The 20,008-nt window shown below is 45.5% G+C and overlaps 1 protein-coding gene across 1 annotated transcript in view; it reads right to left on the minus strand.

Annotated features, from left to right (window-relative positions):
• Positions 1-20,008, minus strand: part of COL5A1 (collagen, type V, alpha 1) — a 156,309-nt gene that overhangs the window by 108,953 nt on the left and 27,348 nt on the right. Inside the window, exons 2-4 of the mRNA XM_010570808.1 lie at positions 10,090-10,257; positions 3,680-3,893; positions 2,881-3,043 (exon numbers count right to left, since the gene is read on the minus strand). Of these exons, the coding sequence (XP_010569110.1) occupies positions 2,881-3,043; positions 3,680-3,893; positions 10,090-10,257 (545 nt within the window). The remainder of the gene's footprint in view (positions 1-2,880; positions 3,044-3,679; positions 3,894-10,089; positions 10,258-20,008) is intronic.

The raw sequence follows: 20,008 nt of genomic DNA on the forward strand, positions 1-20,008 counted from the left end.
TTCTCTTTTCCTCTCTCGCTGCAAAAAGCCCTTTGCTGTCTCACAACAGCATCCTCTCAGCCACAGCTTGAAACCAGCCGCTGCCTCCCAACCCCGGCGCGAGAGCCTGTCCTGACATTTGTAAACTTGTGTTTTGAACAACAGCTCAGCACAAAACTTAACTTGTACAACCTAGGCTCCAGGCTTGGCCCCTTTTCAAACCTACCCAGCATTCCCCCTGCCATACAGAGAGATCCACACAGCCTCCAAACTAATTGAATTTTAATGAGAGGAAGTCGTTTTTCCACTGGAAGAATGTTGTGCTAGAGAAATATTTTGAAACTCCTCTAACCTTTCCTGCCAGGCTTTTTCTGCCCATCTGGGCACTCGATCGACAAATACAGCAGAGCTGCTCTGCTTGCGACCCCAGCTAGACCTGGAGCTTAAATAATAACAACTTTCAAAACAAAACGTGTTTGGTGTTTTATTTTATTTCAGTCCCGACAAGGAGAATATGAATTCCCACTACATACAGCTCTTGCTGACTCGTGCTGAGACACAACCCATCTCAGCCCTCCCCAACACTGCCTTCCATCCCGCTCCCAGCTAACTGGGTTATTTTAATTTCCAGCAAAAGCGACAAACATCTAAGAGCCAGGCAATTCCACGGGTGCAGAAAACACTGGGGAAGAGGTTTGCAGAGCAGTTGCTTACAGGACAGCAGCAGCTTCATCTCATCATTCTGCATTCAGTCCAGAAATTATCAGCTCTCCAGGAATACGCAACTTTAACAGTTTATACCCATTTCCTATTGTTCTGAGCCACAGTTTCCCTACACAGTTTCTGCTTAGGCTTGCAGAAAGAAGAAAGGAGAAGCCAACGGAAATTGAGTCGCTGAGATATGAAGGAAAGTAGGTTATAGTCCGCTGCCTTCATGAAACCTATTAATTACATTCAGTTTAAAGCTGCTGGTATCTTGATTAGTGTGTGTGTGGATATGCTGAAAACCCTCTTTGTCTGATGAGGATGACAAAAGAAAAAAGGACAAATACCAGAACTAGAAAGTTTTTATAACAAGCTGTACAATATCAGTACATAGGTTATAAGACAGAGGAAAAAAAATACTTGCTAATCGTCCAGTTCTCAGTAATTTCCTGCAACGATCTTGTAGCTGCATCTTGCACCCAGAACAGGCAACGAGCTCCAGCAGAGAACGCTTGCTCTGTTTTACCCCACCTCCCCAGATGATGGAGTTTTCACAAGCCCGCTGAGCTTGTACCCCTAGATAAGTCCCTTCCAGCAAGGGAGCTGTGGCCAGCCCCATGGGAAGGGCCAACAGCGGAGCTGGGAGAATATTGCCACCCATAAACATGTGTTCCCCTGCCTGACAGAGGAATCAGCAGTCCTAAATCCAGGTGAGCACTAAAAGCCACGTGGGAACATCTCAAGCTTCAGGGGCAGTGATGGAGACTGTGTTACTTTGCAAAGCGAAATAGTCTAAAGTGCAAGTTTCTTATCCAGTTTGGATGTGATACCAAGTTATTTAAGTGGTTCTACTAGATCCCTGGGTCCAGCGGCTCCCCAGAAAAGCTCACCACTTCATATAACAATTGCACTTAAAATGCGGCATCCAGGGCGACTGCTTAAATTTTTGGCAGAACGTCCAACGCTTGCGAAAGACACTCCAGTGCCCATTAAACCCAGCTTTTACTTTCCATTTTAATTGTTAAACTTCCCAGGGAATGTCTGTTAATTTAATACAATTTAGAGATTCAGCTCTAACTCTGTAACTGGGATTTTGGCAGCAACATCTAGTCTATGCATTCTTGCTCTGTTTACAGCAGACCAGCTCTCAGATGTTGGTAATGTTAAACAGACTGGAACTTTCCTTCCGAGTGACAGCAAAATGCAGACAAGAGCTGGCTTCACTACAGCTCTAATTATCCACCTATAGGAGATGTTCCCCATCACTTTGCTGGGTTGGGGAGGCCCATGAGATACAGCTATTCCTCCACATAAATGCAATGAAAGTGAGATAGAGATCAATAGATCTTAGTTTACACACCATTGCACTGGTACTGATTTCAGAGAAGCAATTCTAGCTTGCAAGAACTATCAGGGACAAGATTCTCATACACATGAAAGCCTCGGAAGTGCAGCAGACCACAAAAGTTGAGATTGCTAGTGAAATGCATATATTAAACTAGCTGCTGAACTATGGGAAGAACTTCTACCATATGTACCTTGTCTATAAATAATCCTCCCTCCATCTCTCTGCTTAAATCAAAGTTGCTCATGGGAACATTCCACCCATCACGATTTGGGTTTGCTTTTTAAAAGCAGTTGCTGTGTGGGAGGTGACAGGGCTGCCAAACAAGCTGTCGAGGAGAGTCCCCTTATGTCATCGTGCAAGAAACCAAGAATCAATGGCCAATGCATGGGAAAAGAGCAAATTCCTATAGCCCCAGAGTGAACTGTGACTTGCAAGGGAGCTGCTTTCCTCAGCCTTCATTTACTGCCCCTACAACTTTATTTAAATCATAACAGGGATGAATGAAAACCTTGTGAGCCCTTCCCATGCTAAATAAGCCAAGAGCACAAGAGCTACAGACCTACAAAATCCCAGCGCAGGGGCTGGTTGAGAACCCCAGCAAGGGCATGAAACCAGAGAACCAGAGGAGCTCACTCCAACAGGTCACCTGGTCCACTGTTTTTGTTACTACAGAAAGCATTTACCTAGTTAAAACAAAAACTTAGAAAAAAATTGTTACACACAACAGTGTTCTATTACACAAAAATCCAATACAAGTTTCAAAAATGAGCTGTAAATACCTCATCAACAGGAACCCAGCTCATCGGCTCTGTGGAACATCTCCAGAGCTGTTCATTGTCATGACTTACCTCAAAGACTTCCTCATCCAGTATCCTTGTTCCAAATACAATGATGCCATTGACGTCGATGATGGGATGGTCACTTCGGTCCAAGAACTTGGTTATCTTCTTTTTACAGTCCAAAATCAAGGTGACATTTTTCTTCTGCACACTGATAGCTACTCTGTGCCACCTAGAAGAACACAGTCCACAAATGTGTTAAACAGAGCCTTGGGCTTTCAAGAACGAGCTAATGATTGTATAACAATGCAGCTTTCATAAACTGATGTTCTGCAAACCTTCACACCAGCCATCATCTGCAAACACATGAAAATCATCCTTGGGCAGATCCTAAAGTTTTCATTTGAAATAGAAAGCTTGTGTTGACAGATGATGCCATTCATTTCTCATCCCTCCAAAACAGGTAGGCGTGCCAGTTCTGGCTTCAACAAGAGGCGGGGGGGGGAGAACCACACCAATAATTTCCTGGCTAGCCCCCTCTTCCACCCTCCTCATGTCCTGCAAAAGACTTGTTGTGGATTTTGCAAGACAAACCGATTTCTTAAGGCCCTTTGCAGCAAAAGTCACCAGTGTTCCTATCCCCATAAGCATCAGACAATTTGCACTGACTGGTTATGTGATTCACACTTTTTATATATACAGTATTTAGTCACCAAAGGGCAAAATTCAAGAATGGGACACTCGGCAGTAGTCAAAGGTGTGTATATACATTTATATATACGTGACTCCTATTTTACACGATGTTCAACATGCTGGTATGATATAAACAATATACTGTTTTTTCCTTTGTGCACAAAATTTCACTTACTTGCCATCTGCTAGGTTAATGCCTCTAAAGAGAGGATAGTCTTCTGGGCCTGGCTTTCCTGTATGGTCTTCATACAGGAATACAGGAGATCTACCCATCTCCACACCAATTTGCTGGATCCCTTGCTCATTGTAAATTGAGATCAAGAAGGACTGACCTCCTTTCTTCGCTTTTACAGTGGTTAGAATGGAGAAGTCCTCTGGGAATGGGGAAGCTGGAGTGGAAAAGCAAAGAGGTTAGTCAGGTTTCCTTGAAAATTAATCCCTACAGAAACAGTCCTCTTGTCTAGTAACCCATGGGGAGACCTCTGGTTTATCCCTCCAGATGTGTGCACATCAGCAACCCTAAATATTTACATAAGGCAGCATCTTAGTTGCCAGGTGAAGATCTGGCTTTCCCCCAAAGCCTACTGCAATACAGGGTTGGGATGAGCTGCAACCCAAAGTAGATTGCACCAGCAAAGCCAGTGTAGAGCAGCGTCCCAGGCAGCGTCCCCCAAGAGCTACCTTCTCTAATGGCACATTAAAAACCCAAGCACAGAACTGAGCATCTCTCAGGATCATTCATTTACGATCAGAAAGCCTTTTGCCACCCCTTATTGCAATCTGTCACAGAGCCAAAAGCCACCCCACAGTTGAACTTGCAAGCAAAAGAAGGCAAGGGGTCTACTGTTTTGGGATGAGACCATAGTGCTTGGGAAACAGAAGTGGTTTTTTTTCTTTTAAAAAAGAAAGTTGTTGGTTTAAATCTGTATTATTTGCACCTAACCCTTCTTTAGTGTGCTCTAGAGCTTTTTAGGAGACAAGGCAAAAACTTTGTTTCATATATCATGAGGTCCCCAAATTAACTTAAGATGTCAGAGGCACAGAGGAAATCAAGCATCCCATGCCAGTCAGGCACACACACAATATTGAAGGGTTTTATTTAAGGGAGTAGGGAAGTTGCATCAGGCTTTGTCTATTCCAGACAAGAACAGAGTATTCTGTGGCTTTGGCTTTCAGGGTTGGTGCAGACAAAGAAAATCTGAAAACAGAAACAAATCTGGCAATCAGTAGGAGATGCTAATTTGTCTGCCTATTAAAAAGCATCTAACAAGTTTCCTAACTTCTTCTCCACTCAGGAAAGCAACACTGTCTGATCTCAGGCAACTCCCGTCTGTATTTTTCGCGAGGTTTGGAGGATTAAAGCCATTAAAGTATGGAGCAGGTACTGTCAGTACAGAGGCAATGCTCCGCGCAGGGGAAAGGTCAATCCCCTGCAACACCAGACGAACACATTTCAGGTTTCAAGTCAATATGGGCATCAAGTCACACCCTGTGCAGGATATAACACCTCCATTTGGGTTTTCTCTGCCATTCAGGCTGGAAAGATAAGTCCAAACTGAAAAGCCTGGACACACATCCCAAATCGGACATCTTAAAAAAAGACCAGAAGCATTAGTAAAGGAGCTTTCTGGATGAAATTATTATTGGAGGTGAGACCTATGGAAACAGAGGGTACCTACAGGGCATAACCTCCTCAGATGCTGCATTTCAGCAGCGTGAGACTTGCAGGGTATCTTTCCTTTAAGGTCCAGGCTTTCAGAAACAAGGATGGCATTGTACTGCTGGGTATCTGCTTGAGAAATCTTAAACCACGGCAGGGCAGAGTAAAGTGGGGCAGCCCTGCCGTGGGCACTGCCGCGCGTGTGTGTGTGCTGGGACTATCGACATGTGTGGCAGCCGGTGGCATGCAGGGAACGACACAGTGGCTCGTTTTTAAACTGCAGATGCATAGCCATATAAACCACAAAAAAACATCCAAGCGCGGTGCCCATAAGCTTCAAAGAGATTTCCTTCACCCTTTTCTTAGATGGTATCCCAGGGCTGCAAAAGGGATTTTGACCCAGGGAGGGGACCAGGAACATGGGAGCGGGGAATTCTTCCAAACCACAGCAAAGCTAGCAAGTTCAAACACAAAGAGGCCATGAGCTCACCCTCTCCTCTTCTGCCTGGGAGTTGCTTTAACTTCTATTAACAAACCAGTGTTTTAAACACATCTAGCTGCCCAGCACAGGGCTATACCGTGGGGCGGAGGATGCACAAGCAGGCTGGGCTGCGTCAAAAACCAGCACTGCTACAAAACAGCTTGTACAAACAGAGGACACCGAGGGGGATATTGAGGATACCTACAGAGACACACACTGTTTGTACCAAGTTAATATCCCTCACCTTAGTTAAATAACATTTGGAAAGAAGCATAAAGCAGTATTCTGAATAGAGGACTCGCAGTCAGTAATTAAATGCCATAATTACAGCCTGATTTCCCCCCAGGACACAGACCCAGATATTTGGCAAATGCAGGCATCTGATTATCATGCCTCCCATAGGATGCACTGAGCTTTATCTCTCTCCTGCTCTATACAAATCCTCCTGTAGAGCTGAATCAAGACCATACGCCTTCCTGGTTCCAATTACAGGCTACAGTTTTGGGCCTTTTATGTAAAATAGTTCATGTCCAAAATTTCATTATGAATCCACAATACAGTACCTTTCAACTTGGACAAGCTGCCAACTCATTAAAAAGCTGCTTTTAATTTTTTTTTCATTATTATTAAAATGTCTCCATGGTGATGTGAGTTTCTCAACCCAAATAACCATAATGGATGAATTATAGCTGACATTACTCTGTTACTGCTCTGCTGTCCTGGCAAAATAACAATGCCTTCACTGTCATAGCTAGAAATGACCCAGGCCATTGAATGATGTATGAAAATGCATCCATACAGACAGCAATACTAATAAATACATCATAATAAATATGAAGCACACAGAAATTGACCCAAATCCCCTTAAAGACAATGGAGACACCCCCCCAACAATGGGTTTGGGATTAAGCCCTTATATTCAATTCACATCAAATGAGCTCATGCTGAGAGATGCTGCACATCCATCTCTTCACTTAACGGCACCGCACCGATGCTGAATTTGGCTCAGCATCGCCCTTTTACCCCGTGGCCAAATCCCTTTCAAATTCACTATGCGCGACCTCCCGCGAGGCAGCGAAGGATTTAAGACCCCAATTCTGCAGACGGGGCCACGGAAAGAGCTGAGGAGGTCCAGGGTGGGCGCAGATCCCTCCATCCCACGCAGCATGTCGACACCATTAGCTTCACTTGAGCAAACTGCATCTGTGGTATGCCCCAATACACAAACCACTAGAGTCAGGCTGAGTTTCTTCTTTCCTCAGCACCATGACCAGGGATTAAATCTTTTGTACCATCTCATGGTCTTCAAAATAGGGACAGCTGGGAGCTCCTTCCTAGCCCAGATCCTGCAGGTGTATCCAAACACAGCCTAAAATAAAGAGCCCTGCTGCTGATGTGGGAAGGACAGGAAAGCTTTAGCTGCTTGAGAGAGGGAAAAAAAAAAAATCAGCAAAAACAATGAGCTGATCCAGTTCCTGACACAAACACAAAGCAGATCTGTTGTGTGAGATGGTGTCATTTCCAGAGCCACTTTTCAAAGGAAAACAGCTCTTCAATGGTGTCACCAACTTCTGGCCTTTTTCTTCATCTGAGAAGACTCTCAATTTTAGAACGGCTTGTTTTCCTCTGAGATGACTCTTCAAGCTATAATAGAGATTTTTGAGCTCTTAAATATATATATGCAGACACCCACAAGCAGTGTGGAGAATACAGAGTTTGCTAGAAGAATGCAAATGACATTTTGCTGGCTGCCACTGAAAACTTTGCCTTTCTTGCCTCTGCTGGAAAAGCATGGTTTTTGCTGGGAAGCAGAACTTATTTAGGGAGCAAGGACAAACAGCATCTCAGCAGATCTTCTCACTCTTGTGGGCTTGAAAAAAACCAGACAAACTTTTATATATATTTATATATATATATATCTTGCTTTGCTGGCTGTGGAAGCAGAATGCAAAGCCCATAAAATTACCATCTTAGAAAAGCACCAACTTCTAATTAGCACAAAATATTATGTGTGGTGTACGTTTGCCTAGGGTGCTCTATAGCAGAGAGGGAAAGTTATGCTACATCCCACCCGCCTGTTAACATGAAATCACTAAAACCACATTTCCCCTGGTACATTGCACTGCAATTACTTTGTTATCTTTATCTCCTCTCTCATTCATTTGGTGGTGTGAGCTGAAGTCACATCTAGTTATGAAGATGTACTGAGGAAACATCTGTGGATCTGATGGAAAACACTGGGGGTTCTTTACTTTGCTCTTCCCTTCCTCTTTCCTTAGCAAGCAGCAGACTCAATGACTTTGGAAGTCTCCAGAGAGGGACAGAGCTGCTTCAATCACCCCACGGTTGTCCGGATGATGAAATGATGGAAAAGTTGCTTGATGACACCAAGGAAACACCATCCACATCTTCTCACCCAAGGAAGACGGTAGATGCAAACCAAGAACTCAATGAGGACGTACAAGTAGTAAGGTGGGACAAAAGCAAGAAAATATCCTGCAAGGCTGAGTTCTCTCCTGTGACCACGATTCAGTCCCGCATGCTGTCTTGTTGTGTTAACCTTTGTCATAAGTGGTGTCATCCAGTCTCCTTGCTACGTTAATTAGCCAGATTACTCCATTCTTGCTTTTATATCTCATGGTCACCATTGTTTGCTGGTTTCCATACCACAAAGGCGATCAGGCAAGATTTCACAGTAGCTACAGCAACTACTGGAAAGCTCTCAAATCCACTGCAGTTGTATATTCTAAACTGGAACCATTTCCTTCAAGCACTTCTGAGCTTGACGATACCAGCTGGGCCAAAACTTCAAGTCATTTCAGATACATGGAAAGAGAGTACATGACAGCAGTTAAACGCACACTGGTTAGGTTCAGCTGATCTTGCCTTGGGACAGATGGGTGGACTCAGGGGCCACTGCAGGGCCCTCGCTGCCTGTCCCTGGGATGAATATTCCCCACATCCACAGGCACAGTCCTCTGGGACACGAAGGCACAACTTGGCAGAGGAGTGCAGTTGGGCAGACGATGATATTATCTATAGTCAGAAGGGACTGCCCTGCCATGGGCAGCAATAAAAACAAATACGGGGTCTGTTCTGCGCTTCTGCAGGCAAGGAAACAGGCTTTTAGCTCCTTCGCTAAGGGTTGACCATGGAGGGCTACCCACCCACAGCCCAGGCACACGTCAGGCTCTCACTTTGTATGCAAGACACAGGGTATGCTCCTGCTCACTACAGCTTAAATATAATTCACCTGCTTAGTGTCACAGCAGGGTAATAATGAAGTCTGAAAATAACCTTAGTGATAACATGCAATGAAGGAAATACAGGACTGGAGGATGCAACCACATCAGCAGTCCAGCCGCAGAGCCCTCATTTAGGCCATTGACAGGCTGGGTCTGATAGATACAGTATGTTAATTAAAAAACATTGGTAGTGGCATGCCACATTACCTCCGATTTAGCTAATGCATTTTGTGTTATTAATTCTCGCAAACACCAAAGGAGGATGTGGCTGTCTGCTTTGCGTAAGTCATACACTGCTTCACAGATGAGTTACACGCAACGTCTTTCCGCCTCATTGCTAAACCTTCCTCGGCAAAGGAAATTTTCTCACCAAACCTACAAAGTCCTACCATGCCTACTCCCAGCACCCCATGTAAAACAGGGATACAGCAGTGCTCCCATATGGCTTTGGAAGGAAGACTTCTGATGGCGACTACATGTTCAAGACCGAAGCTCTTGGGCAGAGAGTAGTTTGGGTCCATAATGTGTCCAGCCTTTTTACAAGTACATTTTACTCTACAGTAGTGATTGTCCCTTGGCCTGAAAAATTAAACTCCAGTGCATTCTCAGTGACAAATAAAACAGTCAGTAGCCCATATGCTCTTCAAGGGCTTTGTGAACTCCTGCATCTTGCTGGCTTTCTCTAATGAACCTCCGATTTCTTCAAACAACTCTTCTTGGGACATCTGTTCTTGTGGGGCAGTGTATTATCTTTATATGGTGATTATTTGTGTTATGAGAGACACGACAGCCACAGAATAAAACCCTACTGTGCTTGGCACTCCACAAACACAGAACAAAACACGGTCTGCTTTGCTTTGCATCTTCCAAGTCTCTCTCCCCAGCTGGATGTCACTGTGTGATAATGAGACAGTAGAAACTTTCTAGTACAGGAGGGAACAGATGTAGGCGTTGGCCACATCTTCTGCAGTGAAACCCGCCACCATGTGCAAATGCAGTGATAAAAGAACAACTTACTGCAATGTTATTTGGTGGCTGAAAGTTTGCAGCCCCCTGAAACAACAGAACCACTCCCTGCCCAGGGAGCATGCAAACGCACTTGGAAAACGAAGGAATTACGCAGTGCCCTATATGTGCCTGCGGAATCTGAGAAAAGGAGCAGGTATTTCCATATGACAAATAAAAAGCTGCAGACTCACCAGGATACAGCTGTTTTGTCGGTGCACTAAGCTGAGCATCTTTTGTTACTCTATAAGCAACGTCTGCTTCTTTCGAAGATCTTCTGCTTGTGCAAAACCCTGTTGTTTTTGTTATACCATCAGGTAAATTATGAAAATCTAATACCTTCAAGAGGTCTGCAGGTTCAGCTGTAAAAAGAAAAGGAGAAAACAAGAATTAGCAGGCAACAGGACTGGCACTTGCTCATTTCCAAATCAGTATTAGCCTGCATCACACAAATCAATCATCACAATTTTAAAAACAGATGAAATATGTTTTCAATACATCTGCAAGTACAATGTTAATACCAGCTTCAAAGCTGGGACGCCGTACTGCTGGTCAAAGACACTAATTCAATGCAGAGAGGAACAGCTGATCAGCTGTCTGCACTAGGGAGGAATGGAGAATACACTATGTTATTAGCTACAGTAGTTATATTTTCTGGATGTCTTCACCCAATCTCCATCATTCAAGTACATCCTGAAGATTAAGCCTTAGACAGGAAATTCATGATCTGAGAGAAAGGCTTTAAATCAAGAGGTTGCCATCGCACCGATGCAAACATTTCCCTTCTTTTTTCTTAAGTTGGTTGATCCAAAAAGTTATTTTGAAGCAAATACCTGAGCAAGCTTCCCCGAAGGATTACACCCCCCCCCTACAAAACAACCGCATATAAATTCACACTAGCCGGGATAACAGGTAAACCCACAGCCATGCCTCGGGTTATAAACAAGTTCGGGCAGAGCAGCACCCTGGCGTAGTGCTTTGGTGCTCACGGGTTGGTGACGCTGCCTGCAGGCTCGCCCAGACCCTGGCAGGATTTGTGCCCGGCGTCTGACCCTGCCCAGGGTGACGCAAGGCGACACGGGGCAGGGATGCAACGCAACTCCCCTGCAGAGAGCCAAGTGCCCCCTCTGTAACCCGGCCCAAGCCCAGGCAAGTCCCATCAAATAATTCCCCCTCTCTGCCAGGTGTTCCCCACCACGACACCGGGATTTCTGCTCAACAGCCAGTGCATACAAGCACGCAGCCAGACAGCCAACAAAACACACATATTCACAGGAGAGGAAAAAGCTGCACGGGCATTTGGACTAATGACACGGAGCAAAAGGCTCCTTTCCTCAACAGCCCTCCTCGACCACATCCCATTAGGCTTGTATCCTGAGGCTCTTGCTGCTGCAGACATTAAGCTAGGTAATGAAGACAGCCTGTCTGACACCCAGTGCTCCCCACGCCAGCAAAGTCAGGGCTGGTTCACCTCCAGATGTTCAGGTCTCTAGAACATCGATTAAGTAATGCAAGTAATACGTCTCATTAACTTCCTAATCTGGTCTTGCTCACGTCAGGAGAGATGCTATCTCCAGAAATGGAATAACCAGCTCTGACTTTAAATGCTTAAAAGAAATTATTTTGAATTTTGACTCGATACTTGAAGCAAAGTGCTGTCAGAAATACGAACCACCCAACTCAGCAAACCCCTAGCAGTGCTCAAAGCAAATGTCTGCCTGACAGCTTCATTTAGCCTTGCCTGGACAATATATCACAGCTGTATTCTTTTGCCACTTGATCTATTACTTTCCCCAAAGAGTGATATTATTCAGATCCTCAAGGACAGCCACACATTAGATAGTCTGATGTTTGCAATGATACCCAAGACCAACCCCCTGGGCTGGCTGTCCCAGCTTCCATCAGCATCTCAGGGCACCTTGCCACACTGTGCAGCCAAGGGTGCAAAGCTTATTACCAGCTCACAAATGATCACAAATAGCCAAGCTGCATTCGGGAAGGTGTGTGGCATTACTGCTACCGCAGAAAAACAACACATCTCAAAAGGCAGGAAAATACGGGGGGGGGGAAATCTTGCAAGGGAAAGAAAAAGTTGGCCTCATACTGGGATCAAGCATATTACTAGCAAGACCAGAGAGGAAAGAGAGGGAAAGGATTTGCAAGGGATGTGCCATATGTAACTGGGTGCATCCATGGGGAAGGGCTACATACAGCATGCACATCAGCACTGAACACAGACACCCCAGCAGTGGAAAGAAATAGCATGAACAGCTCTTCTACAATATAAAAAGTTTTGGTTACCAAGAAGATCAGCCTAATATTTGCATGGAAAATTCATGTACACTGTTAGGCAGTTTTTAGAAGTTTCCACAATCCTGAGAAGTTGGGCCCTCAATGAGAGATTACAAACATATGGCAAATCCAAGTCAACACTGCAGATAATAAACCAGCTGAGAGCGCCTGGCCTGAGCAGCATACAGCTGTAATGTTTCCTCACCTCTCATTCTTGTTAGACAGTATATGGATGACACACATTTGTCTACGCTGTCCTTGCCACTTGGACCTTCCCACTGCCTTCAACCACGTTATTTCACACAGAAATCTGCATACATACAGCCCTAGCTGCACTTAAGCAACTAAAATTACAATAAAACTCCAGCTCTGCTTCCAGCTACCTCCCTGTGCTCCAAGAGATTCAAGTCAGCCAGCTCCTAAGCTGCCTCCAACATTTATTTAGGGAGGAGAGGGGAAAAAGGGAAAGACAAGGGGGAGGGGATGTGAATTCCAGACTCCTGACATCAGCCCGGTCCCCACCAGGGATGTGAACCTCGCTCACAGCACTGCACATACGGCATCCCGCGAAAAACGGCCACGGTGGGGCCGAGGGGTTTGCAGGAACAGAAAACGTCTGCAGAAGAACCCGTCCTTCAAAAGCTCGGCTGCTGTTACGGCAAAACCTGTGCGAACATCATCTCCTTTGGCAAGGGAGCCCCGGCTGACACCAGAGCATGGTCATCTCGTAGAAGTGTACAGCGCTGGACAAGTTCAACGCTGCTCATAGTCATCATCTTCTAGCTAAAATCGTGCAGCTTGTTTTCACGAAGGAAGCGCGACGTGAAAACAGAAGATTTCACCATCTCTGTGCGTTAACAGAACGACACCGCTTGCAAGCCACATCGGCAACCGCTTGCCAAAAGCTCCCGCAGCAGTTACTGCAAGGTGATGGGCATCCAGGGGAGCTGGACCTCCTCCAGAAGCGACCAGCCGTGAGCATATCGCAGGCTGGGTGCTCCAGCCCCTGCTTGGAGCCCTCTGAGCAGCCCTCACCCATACCAGTGCCCTGCGCAGAATTTCTCATTTATAAAGGATGATCCAAGCACCCGCCTGTGCCGCTGTGAGCCTCCAAACACAACATCCAATTCATCTTCCTCTTGAAGAAAAATCCTCTTTACCTCCATAACTATGATGGATTAGGTCAAAGCAAGATATTAAAGTAACAGCCTGGGTATTGCACAAAGTGCAAACCACGCAGGTAACCAGCAGGAGAGGAAATCAGCTCTGTTCACAGACGTGCACAAATCTCACCTCTGCTTGCTCCTGGAAATCAAAGAGGAGGTGAGAAGCCACCTGAAGCCCTACAGACACTTGTGTTACAGCTCACAAAGAGCACCAGTTCGAGTAGGACTTAAGCAGCGTAAAAGTCTCCAGCTCTCTCCAGAAAGATGAGCTTCACGCGGGAGCAACTCTTATTCCTGTCCAGTTAATTGGTTTATTTACTTGCCCTTGATTTTTCAGCCAAATCTAAACTCAGCAATCTCCTGTTAGGAGCGATGACAGCATCGTGCACAGAAGGACAGAGACTAGACTAACCAAAATCAGGCCCTACAGGGTATTTCTTACAAGCTCGCGCTGGGCTTGGCTTTCATCTGAGAACTGAATTAGCTGTTGCTTTATGAAAGCTTTTTTTTTTCCTTGCTGTTTTATGAATAACATTACTATGCAGCATTACACACAGGATCATTCTTTCACTCAAGATGCACAGGGCTCCCTAAAGAGACCAGCAGCTCCGTCCCTGCTGCTCTGGAAGAGGGTGGCAATATATCCAGTACACAGACGCAAACCCCAAGGAGCCAAAATTAGACCAAAATCAGACCAGAGGCTGCCCCAAAAGCCTGCACCCAGCAGCACGTAAAGCCCTTGAACAAGACCAGAAAGGAGCATTGCTTCCCGTTTTAACAGAGCAGAGGTGAATGGCTCACTGATGAGCCAACAGTGGCAAAAGGAGGAATTAAATCCCTAATTCCTCCATGTCTGACCAAGGCTTTAACCACGAGGCTAATCTTTGTGTTAATCTGATCCTAAATTATTTAATTACCTGTTAAAACCTGGAACAGAGGCAGCTGGTATTAAGCTTATAACTCCACCCCCACTCAGCAGTGGCCAATAGCCACTTTTTCTTTCTTACACATCAATACTGAAGCAAATTAAGCAGCATTCATTGAAACAAACTCCCTGGCTTTGGGCTGGGCACAGGCTCCAGCCAAAATAGGGTCAGTGTGGCCATTCCCTGCTACCCTCGACCACAGCCAAACCGCCTGCTCGGACTCAGCTGTGGGATGCAGGAACAGAAATATCCCCAAGGAACTCAAAAGGAAACCAGAGGATCATTAATATCCGAAGGTGAATATTAGAGCACACTGAACACCCTTGACTGTGGGCAAACCCCATTCCCAACATGACTAGGTCGTTCATCCCCACCTTTCCTTTCCCTGACTGTTCTTTAAATCAAACTTTAAGAGGAAAAAGAGGCCTTAAGTCTGGCTGATCCTTCAGGACGTGCAATAATAAACAAAGATTTTTTTTTTTTAAATGCCATTACACTTGCTAGTCACAGTGCAGAAGAGTGGACAACCAGCCCACCCTTAGCGACTGCAGTGAAGGTCAGTTAAGACTTTTTCCATGCACCATCTACCACACAACCATTACGCAAAGGTTCAACAGTTTGGTTTCTCCACCAAGCTTCATATCAAGCCCAGACCCTCCTAATTTTATCTTCTTTGGCCAAGGCATTTTGCTTTGCTTTCAGCAGAGGAAGCTATGCTTTCCTCAGTATTTCTATCCTTGCTTCACTCCTGCAAGGTCTAATGGGTATGAGCCCAAAGGGCACATGCCACCAGTTCCCTGCTTCTCATTTCATCACCCCCTTGGCTGGCCCCCAGCTTAATGTTCTTAAAAGCAGGATGGATCAGCAGGAAAATAAGACACTATACCCCCCTCCAAAAAAAAAACCCAACCCAAGAACCTAATGGAAGTGGTGCTGTTCAGTGCAAGATGGACCTGCAGCTTCTGTAGACCATGCTGAAAATCCCAGCATATACAGCATTAGCTAGAAGTCATTAATCTAAGCCATATTTATGCCTCTAATAATCATTTTTAACACCTGAAGCAAAGCTCTTGAATAGGCCCCAAACCACTTCATCAAGCATCAGGATACATAAGTCGCTTATATGTTAACTTGTGGGTATCCACATTTCCAGCGTCTGAAAAATTACCAAATTACAAATAACAAACCTCAAAACAATTCTCTCTCCTGTCATTTTGCAAGGTCTTTTAATTAAATCCTTATCCCCAAGGAAATCCGCAATATTTAAACTTGTCACCGAGCCGAAGGCTGAAGCTGTTGCAGCCTTGCAGTGCTGGTGATGGTCACTCTCCGTGGCCTCTCTGCTTTACGCCCCATCATTCAGAGGTGGCAGCTCTCCCCAACCACCCCGCACGGCTCAGGGTGAACTGAGCAGCACTAACACACGCTGGTCAAAAGGCAAAGCCAGGCATTCAAAGAGTATAGTCTGGATTCCAGTAAATTATAATGTTTAAATATATTTCTTTTTCCCAACTATATATAGTCGGGTTTATGAATGTGTTAATAAAGCCCAATTATGCACAAGAAATTTTATAAATCTGTTCTGAAAGCTGCCTCCCAGTTTTTCAGTGTGATCTTCAAGCTTTTCCAGCTGTCATTTGGGAAGATGATTATTTATTTTTTTTTAATTGCTTCACTTTAAGTGAATCACATGGCTCTAGGAAGAGAAACTTTCAGAAAAACAAGGGAAGAAAACCCCACTAGGTACCACAAGACCCCTCATACAAATCCCAGCAAGCTGGCAACACCACAACACTATACGTCAACGGCAAACTTAACGGTGCATCCTTAGCACTTCGGGATAACAAGGACTCAAAGGCAATCCAGCCCCTCCAAGCCACCCACCAGCCCGCGGTGCCAGGTGCCCCAGAGCTGGGTACCCAGCATGGGACTGGAAGGAGCAGCAACGCTGTTTCTGCGGCACGGAGAGCACATCTGGAAAGCCTACCCCAATTCTTAATGGCTCTGTTACATTCATTTGCTTGCTAGCGAAAGGCTCTGCCTTGACATCCCCAGAGATCAAAGCTAACCCCTGGAGAACACTCGGGTAACGAGAGCAGCAGATGAGTTCCCACACCGTGCCCAGCCCGTCCCATCCTCCGAGGGCCTGGAAAAACCACGCATCCACCAGTCAACAAGAAAACTACCTCCCCAGTCAGGCCAGCGTCCTCGTTGCAAGAAGAGCTGTACCTGCAGCAGTTTGCACGCTCCAAATGAGTTTGCACTTAAATCCACCTCTTCCTCTTCGCAGACCTCCACCCGTTTTCCAGTGGAGCAGCAGAGGATGCTGTAGCAAAAATCGGTGTATTGCTGAGAACAGACTTGTTTTTCCGACTCGCTTTTGCTCATCTCACTGAAATGGTCAAGAGGACCCTGAAGATTTCAACGGACCAAAACCCAAAAAGGTTTTAGCCGAGCAGTTTAATCAACCAAAATTGCACACACACCACCAGCGCTGCCCAGTGCAACATGCTGTCCACAAAACAAGAAAGCAGCTGCGCTGCCACGCAGCAGCTGTATTACAGCTGTGGCCAAAATTGGGCTTAAGAGGTCAAAGCCTTCCCCTTACACTACCACTGTCACCCTAAGGTACACCTGTAGCTTATTCAGTCTTATCTGACAAGATCAAGCATGCCTTCAGTGTCTTCACTGACCACATTCCCAGAACTTAGAATCAAGTCTCCTTTCTTGAACTTTTTGCCTTACAATACCCTTCAAAGTGGAAAAAATTCTTCATCAGCATCCCGAGACACATTTATTGTGCACAGCTGGCCTGTCATTGTATTAATACAATAACTGAGACATTTGGGTGGCTGGAGAAGGGGGTCACCATCCTGTAACAGTGGAGAACCATTTTTCTACATTCGGTTTCATAACAGCTAAAGGGCATCCACAGACCTTCAGCACTTAATGACACAGCACTTAGTCATACTATAGTTTATGTGCAATTATTGCCAAGATTTGAGGTCACAAGGTGAAGAGTGAATAAGCATTTATGTTCCCAGCTCATTCCACGTGTCCTCTGCAACTTTCTCATCATTTAATACGTAACCCACCATTCTGGGTATTTGTATCCAAGTGTCACATCACCAGTGAAGCAGGTTTACTGGGAAGCAAAGCCTTCCTGCATGAACAAGCAGTATAAAACAAACATGCCATCTTACCCCACAGCAAGTAATGACAGTAAGTAACATCAATAAAGATTATTTCAAGAGTAGTGTCTCCTTGAAAAGTATCTCGAGTCCCACAGAAAGGTGGAAAGAATTATTTTCACAGAAAAAGCAAAGCGATACACTGCAGTTAACCTGCCAATAATTAACCAACTGTCTTAAATTGCCTTGTTTCTCCTGCACATAGACCTCTAACGGCATCCAGGCTGGCTGGAGTGGCTCTGTTGTGGCCACCCTGCTGTCCTGACTCCTTAGAGTCAAAGTGGGCAACTGGCCCCGAGTGTCCTGGCCCTCCGCTCCAGCCCCGTGGCCGTGCATGGGAGCCCCGTGCTCAGACACCTGCAAGAGCCTTCCCGGATCTCCCTGCCTCCTTCACCACCCACGTCACTTCAGACCTTATCCAGAAGGAGAGTTTCATACATTTCAAAGCCAAAGGGGATCGCTATGAACTGATGCAAAACAATAACTGGACTCATTCCATAGACGAAGAACGGGGAATTTATCTTTCTGATGTAAAGGCAGTAGGTAAAAAAGTGAAAGATTAAATAAAATTAAAAAAAAAAAAAAAGAGTTGGATCCTGGGCTTGACTGCACCAAGGTAAATTCAGAGATCTGACTAGGGGTTGCCTGAGGTTTCCATCACCATCTCCAAGAGCAGAATACAACCCCAAGGCAGTTCCTGACCCCAGCTGGGCGGCTGTCTCACCCACACAGCCTTGGCCAAGCCACTTAGTGCCGGGTAACTCAGTAGATATAAGGTGGATCTAAAACTCCCAGCTTTAATGAAACGAGGTCTACTTATGCCACCAGAGAACCTATTCCTTAACATTCCCATCTCTCATTTTTGTCATCTTTAAGCCAGAAATTCACCAGCAGCTGTGTCGTGAGGAAGTTACAAGAGATAATTTTGTACGGTACTTCCAGGTACTCAGATGACAAGTATGAAGCAATTACCCTTTTTTCCCCAATTAACATCAATAAATCCTGCACAAAAACCATTAGGCAGAGCACCGCCCTGTCTCACCACATGCATTACCTTCCCAAACAAGAAAGGAGGATTCCGCGGGGCTGCCTGCACACCCAGCAAAACCCCATTCCCGGGAGGAGACAGAGGCTATTGCGTATTTTTTTAAGGCAAAAAGGTAATTTCCAGCCGAAGCCCAGAAAGCCGCCGAGCTGCGAGAGGTCAGACTGGGGTGCACTCGCGCAGCGATGGGGGAGAGGAAGAGCCAGCTGTGACCCAGCACCGCGCTTTAATCCCGACCCGGGAAACCCAGCCAAGGTCAGGATTGCTCCAGGAGGGAGCTGAGCTTCGGCACCGACAGAGCTACTGGCAGGGCAACACGCTGGGTGCTTTACTGCCCTGCGGGAAAAAAACATGCCAAACACACAGACCCTTTCCTTTCCGTCTTTACCAGCTTTTGCTGCTTGGAATGCTTTTCCGAGACAGTTTGTTCTTAGTGCAAAATAAACGCTCAATTATTTCCTTCGGAGGACCAAACTCCGACCAGCAAGGCAAAGCGGAGCGTGCAGGGGGAAGGATGCACCTTTCAGCGCGGTTGGGGTTTCTCGCTCCTCAGCCAGCTGCCCAGAGGTTGAAATGGATGTCTTGGCTTCTACGAGGAATCAAATACCAAGAGGTAAATGTTCCTCTGCTGAGAACCGTAAGAGACGGCCAAACGCAGATGAGAACTGGAAGCTGCTCACTTAGCGATGTATTTTTATGGAGCCTGGAGTCTCCAGGTCATGCCTGTAGGATTTCAACAATTTCTGCTCCTTATCTAAACACCTCTCACCACTGTTGACCTCCTGGCTGCAGCCCTCAGATAACTGACTAAAACAAGATGGCAGAGGCTAAGACAAAATATAGCCAAAAAGTAAGAATATAAAGCTCCAGTTGCCCTTGCTCAAGCATCCTTTAGATGGACTTAATACAGCCCCTAAAATCTTCAGCATCCCAGCAGCCCACTAAAACAAAATGATGTATTGGGACAAAGAAGAAAGGCATTTTAAGGAGGAGAATCAAGGAATCTGAACTGTGGGACTGAAGATATAAAAGTTTGTTCCCTAGGAAGGGGCATAATACAGCAAAAAAAGGCCAGCTACAAAAGGGGTCAGATACTCATCTGGTGCACATCAGCTCATTCCAATAGCTGCAACAGAGCTGGGTCAATTCACATTGCTCTAGATAGCCGAATATTTCACCAATGACTCATGTCATCCCCTTATGGGTTTTTTTTTTTAAAGGCCCAAATAGTCCCAACTGTGAACAAAGGAAACCATTATGCAGAGTCAGATTCGAAAGATCGTATGCATAATCCCAAAAGGGAAAGAAACCCAGAACTGATACTGGAGCGGCTCTGCAAGACTACATTAAATTCAAAGAATCAAATAATCTTTGTTCCTTTGAGCGTAAATCTTTTTTTTAAAAATAATCAATCATTTGGGTTTCTAACAAAGCAGTGGTGTTAGCAGCTAACAGCAAGCAAAGAGCAGGCCTTTCCTCCACGGAATATAATT

This window comes from Haliaeetus leucocephalus, unplaced genomic scaffold, assembly GCF_000737465.1.
Source record: "Haliaeetus leucocephalus isolate CR32 unplaced genomic scaffold, Haliaeetus_leucocephalus-4.0 Scaffold306, whole genome shotgun sequence".
Lineage (NCBI taxonomy): Eukaryota > Metazoa > Chordata > Aves > Accipitriformes > Accipitridae > Haliaeetus > Haliaeetus leucocephalus.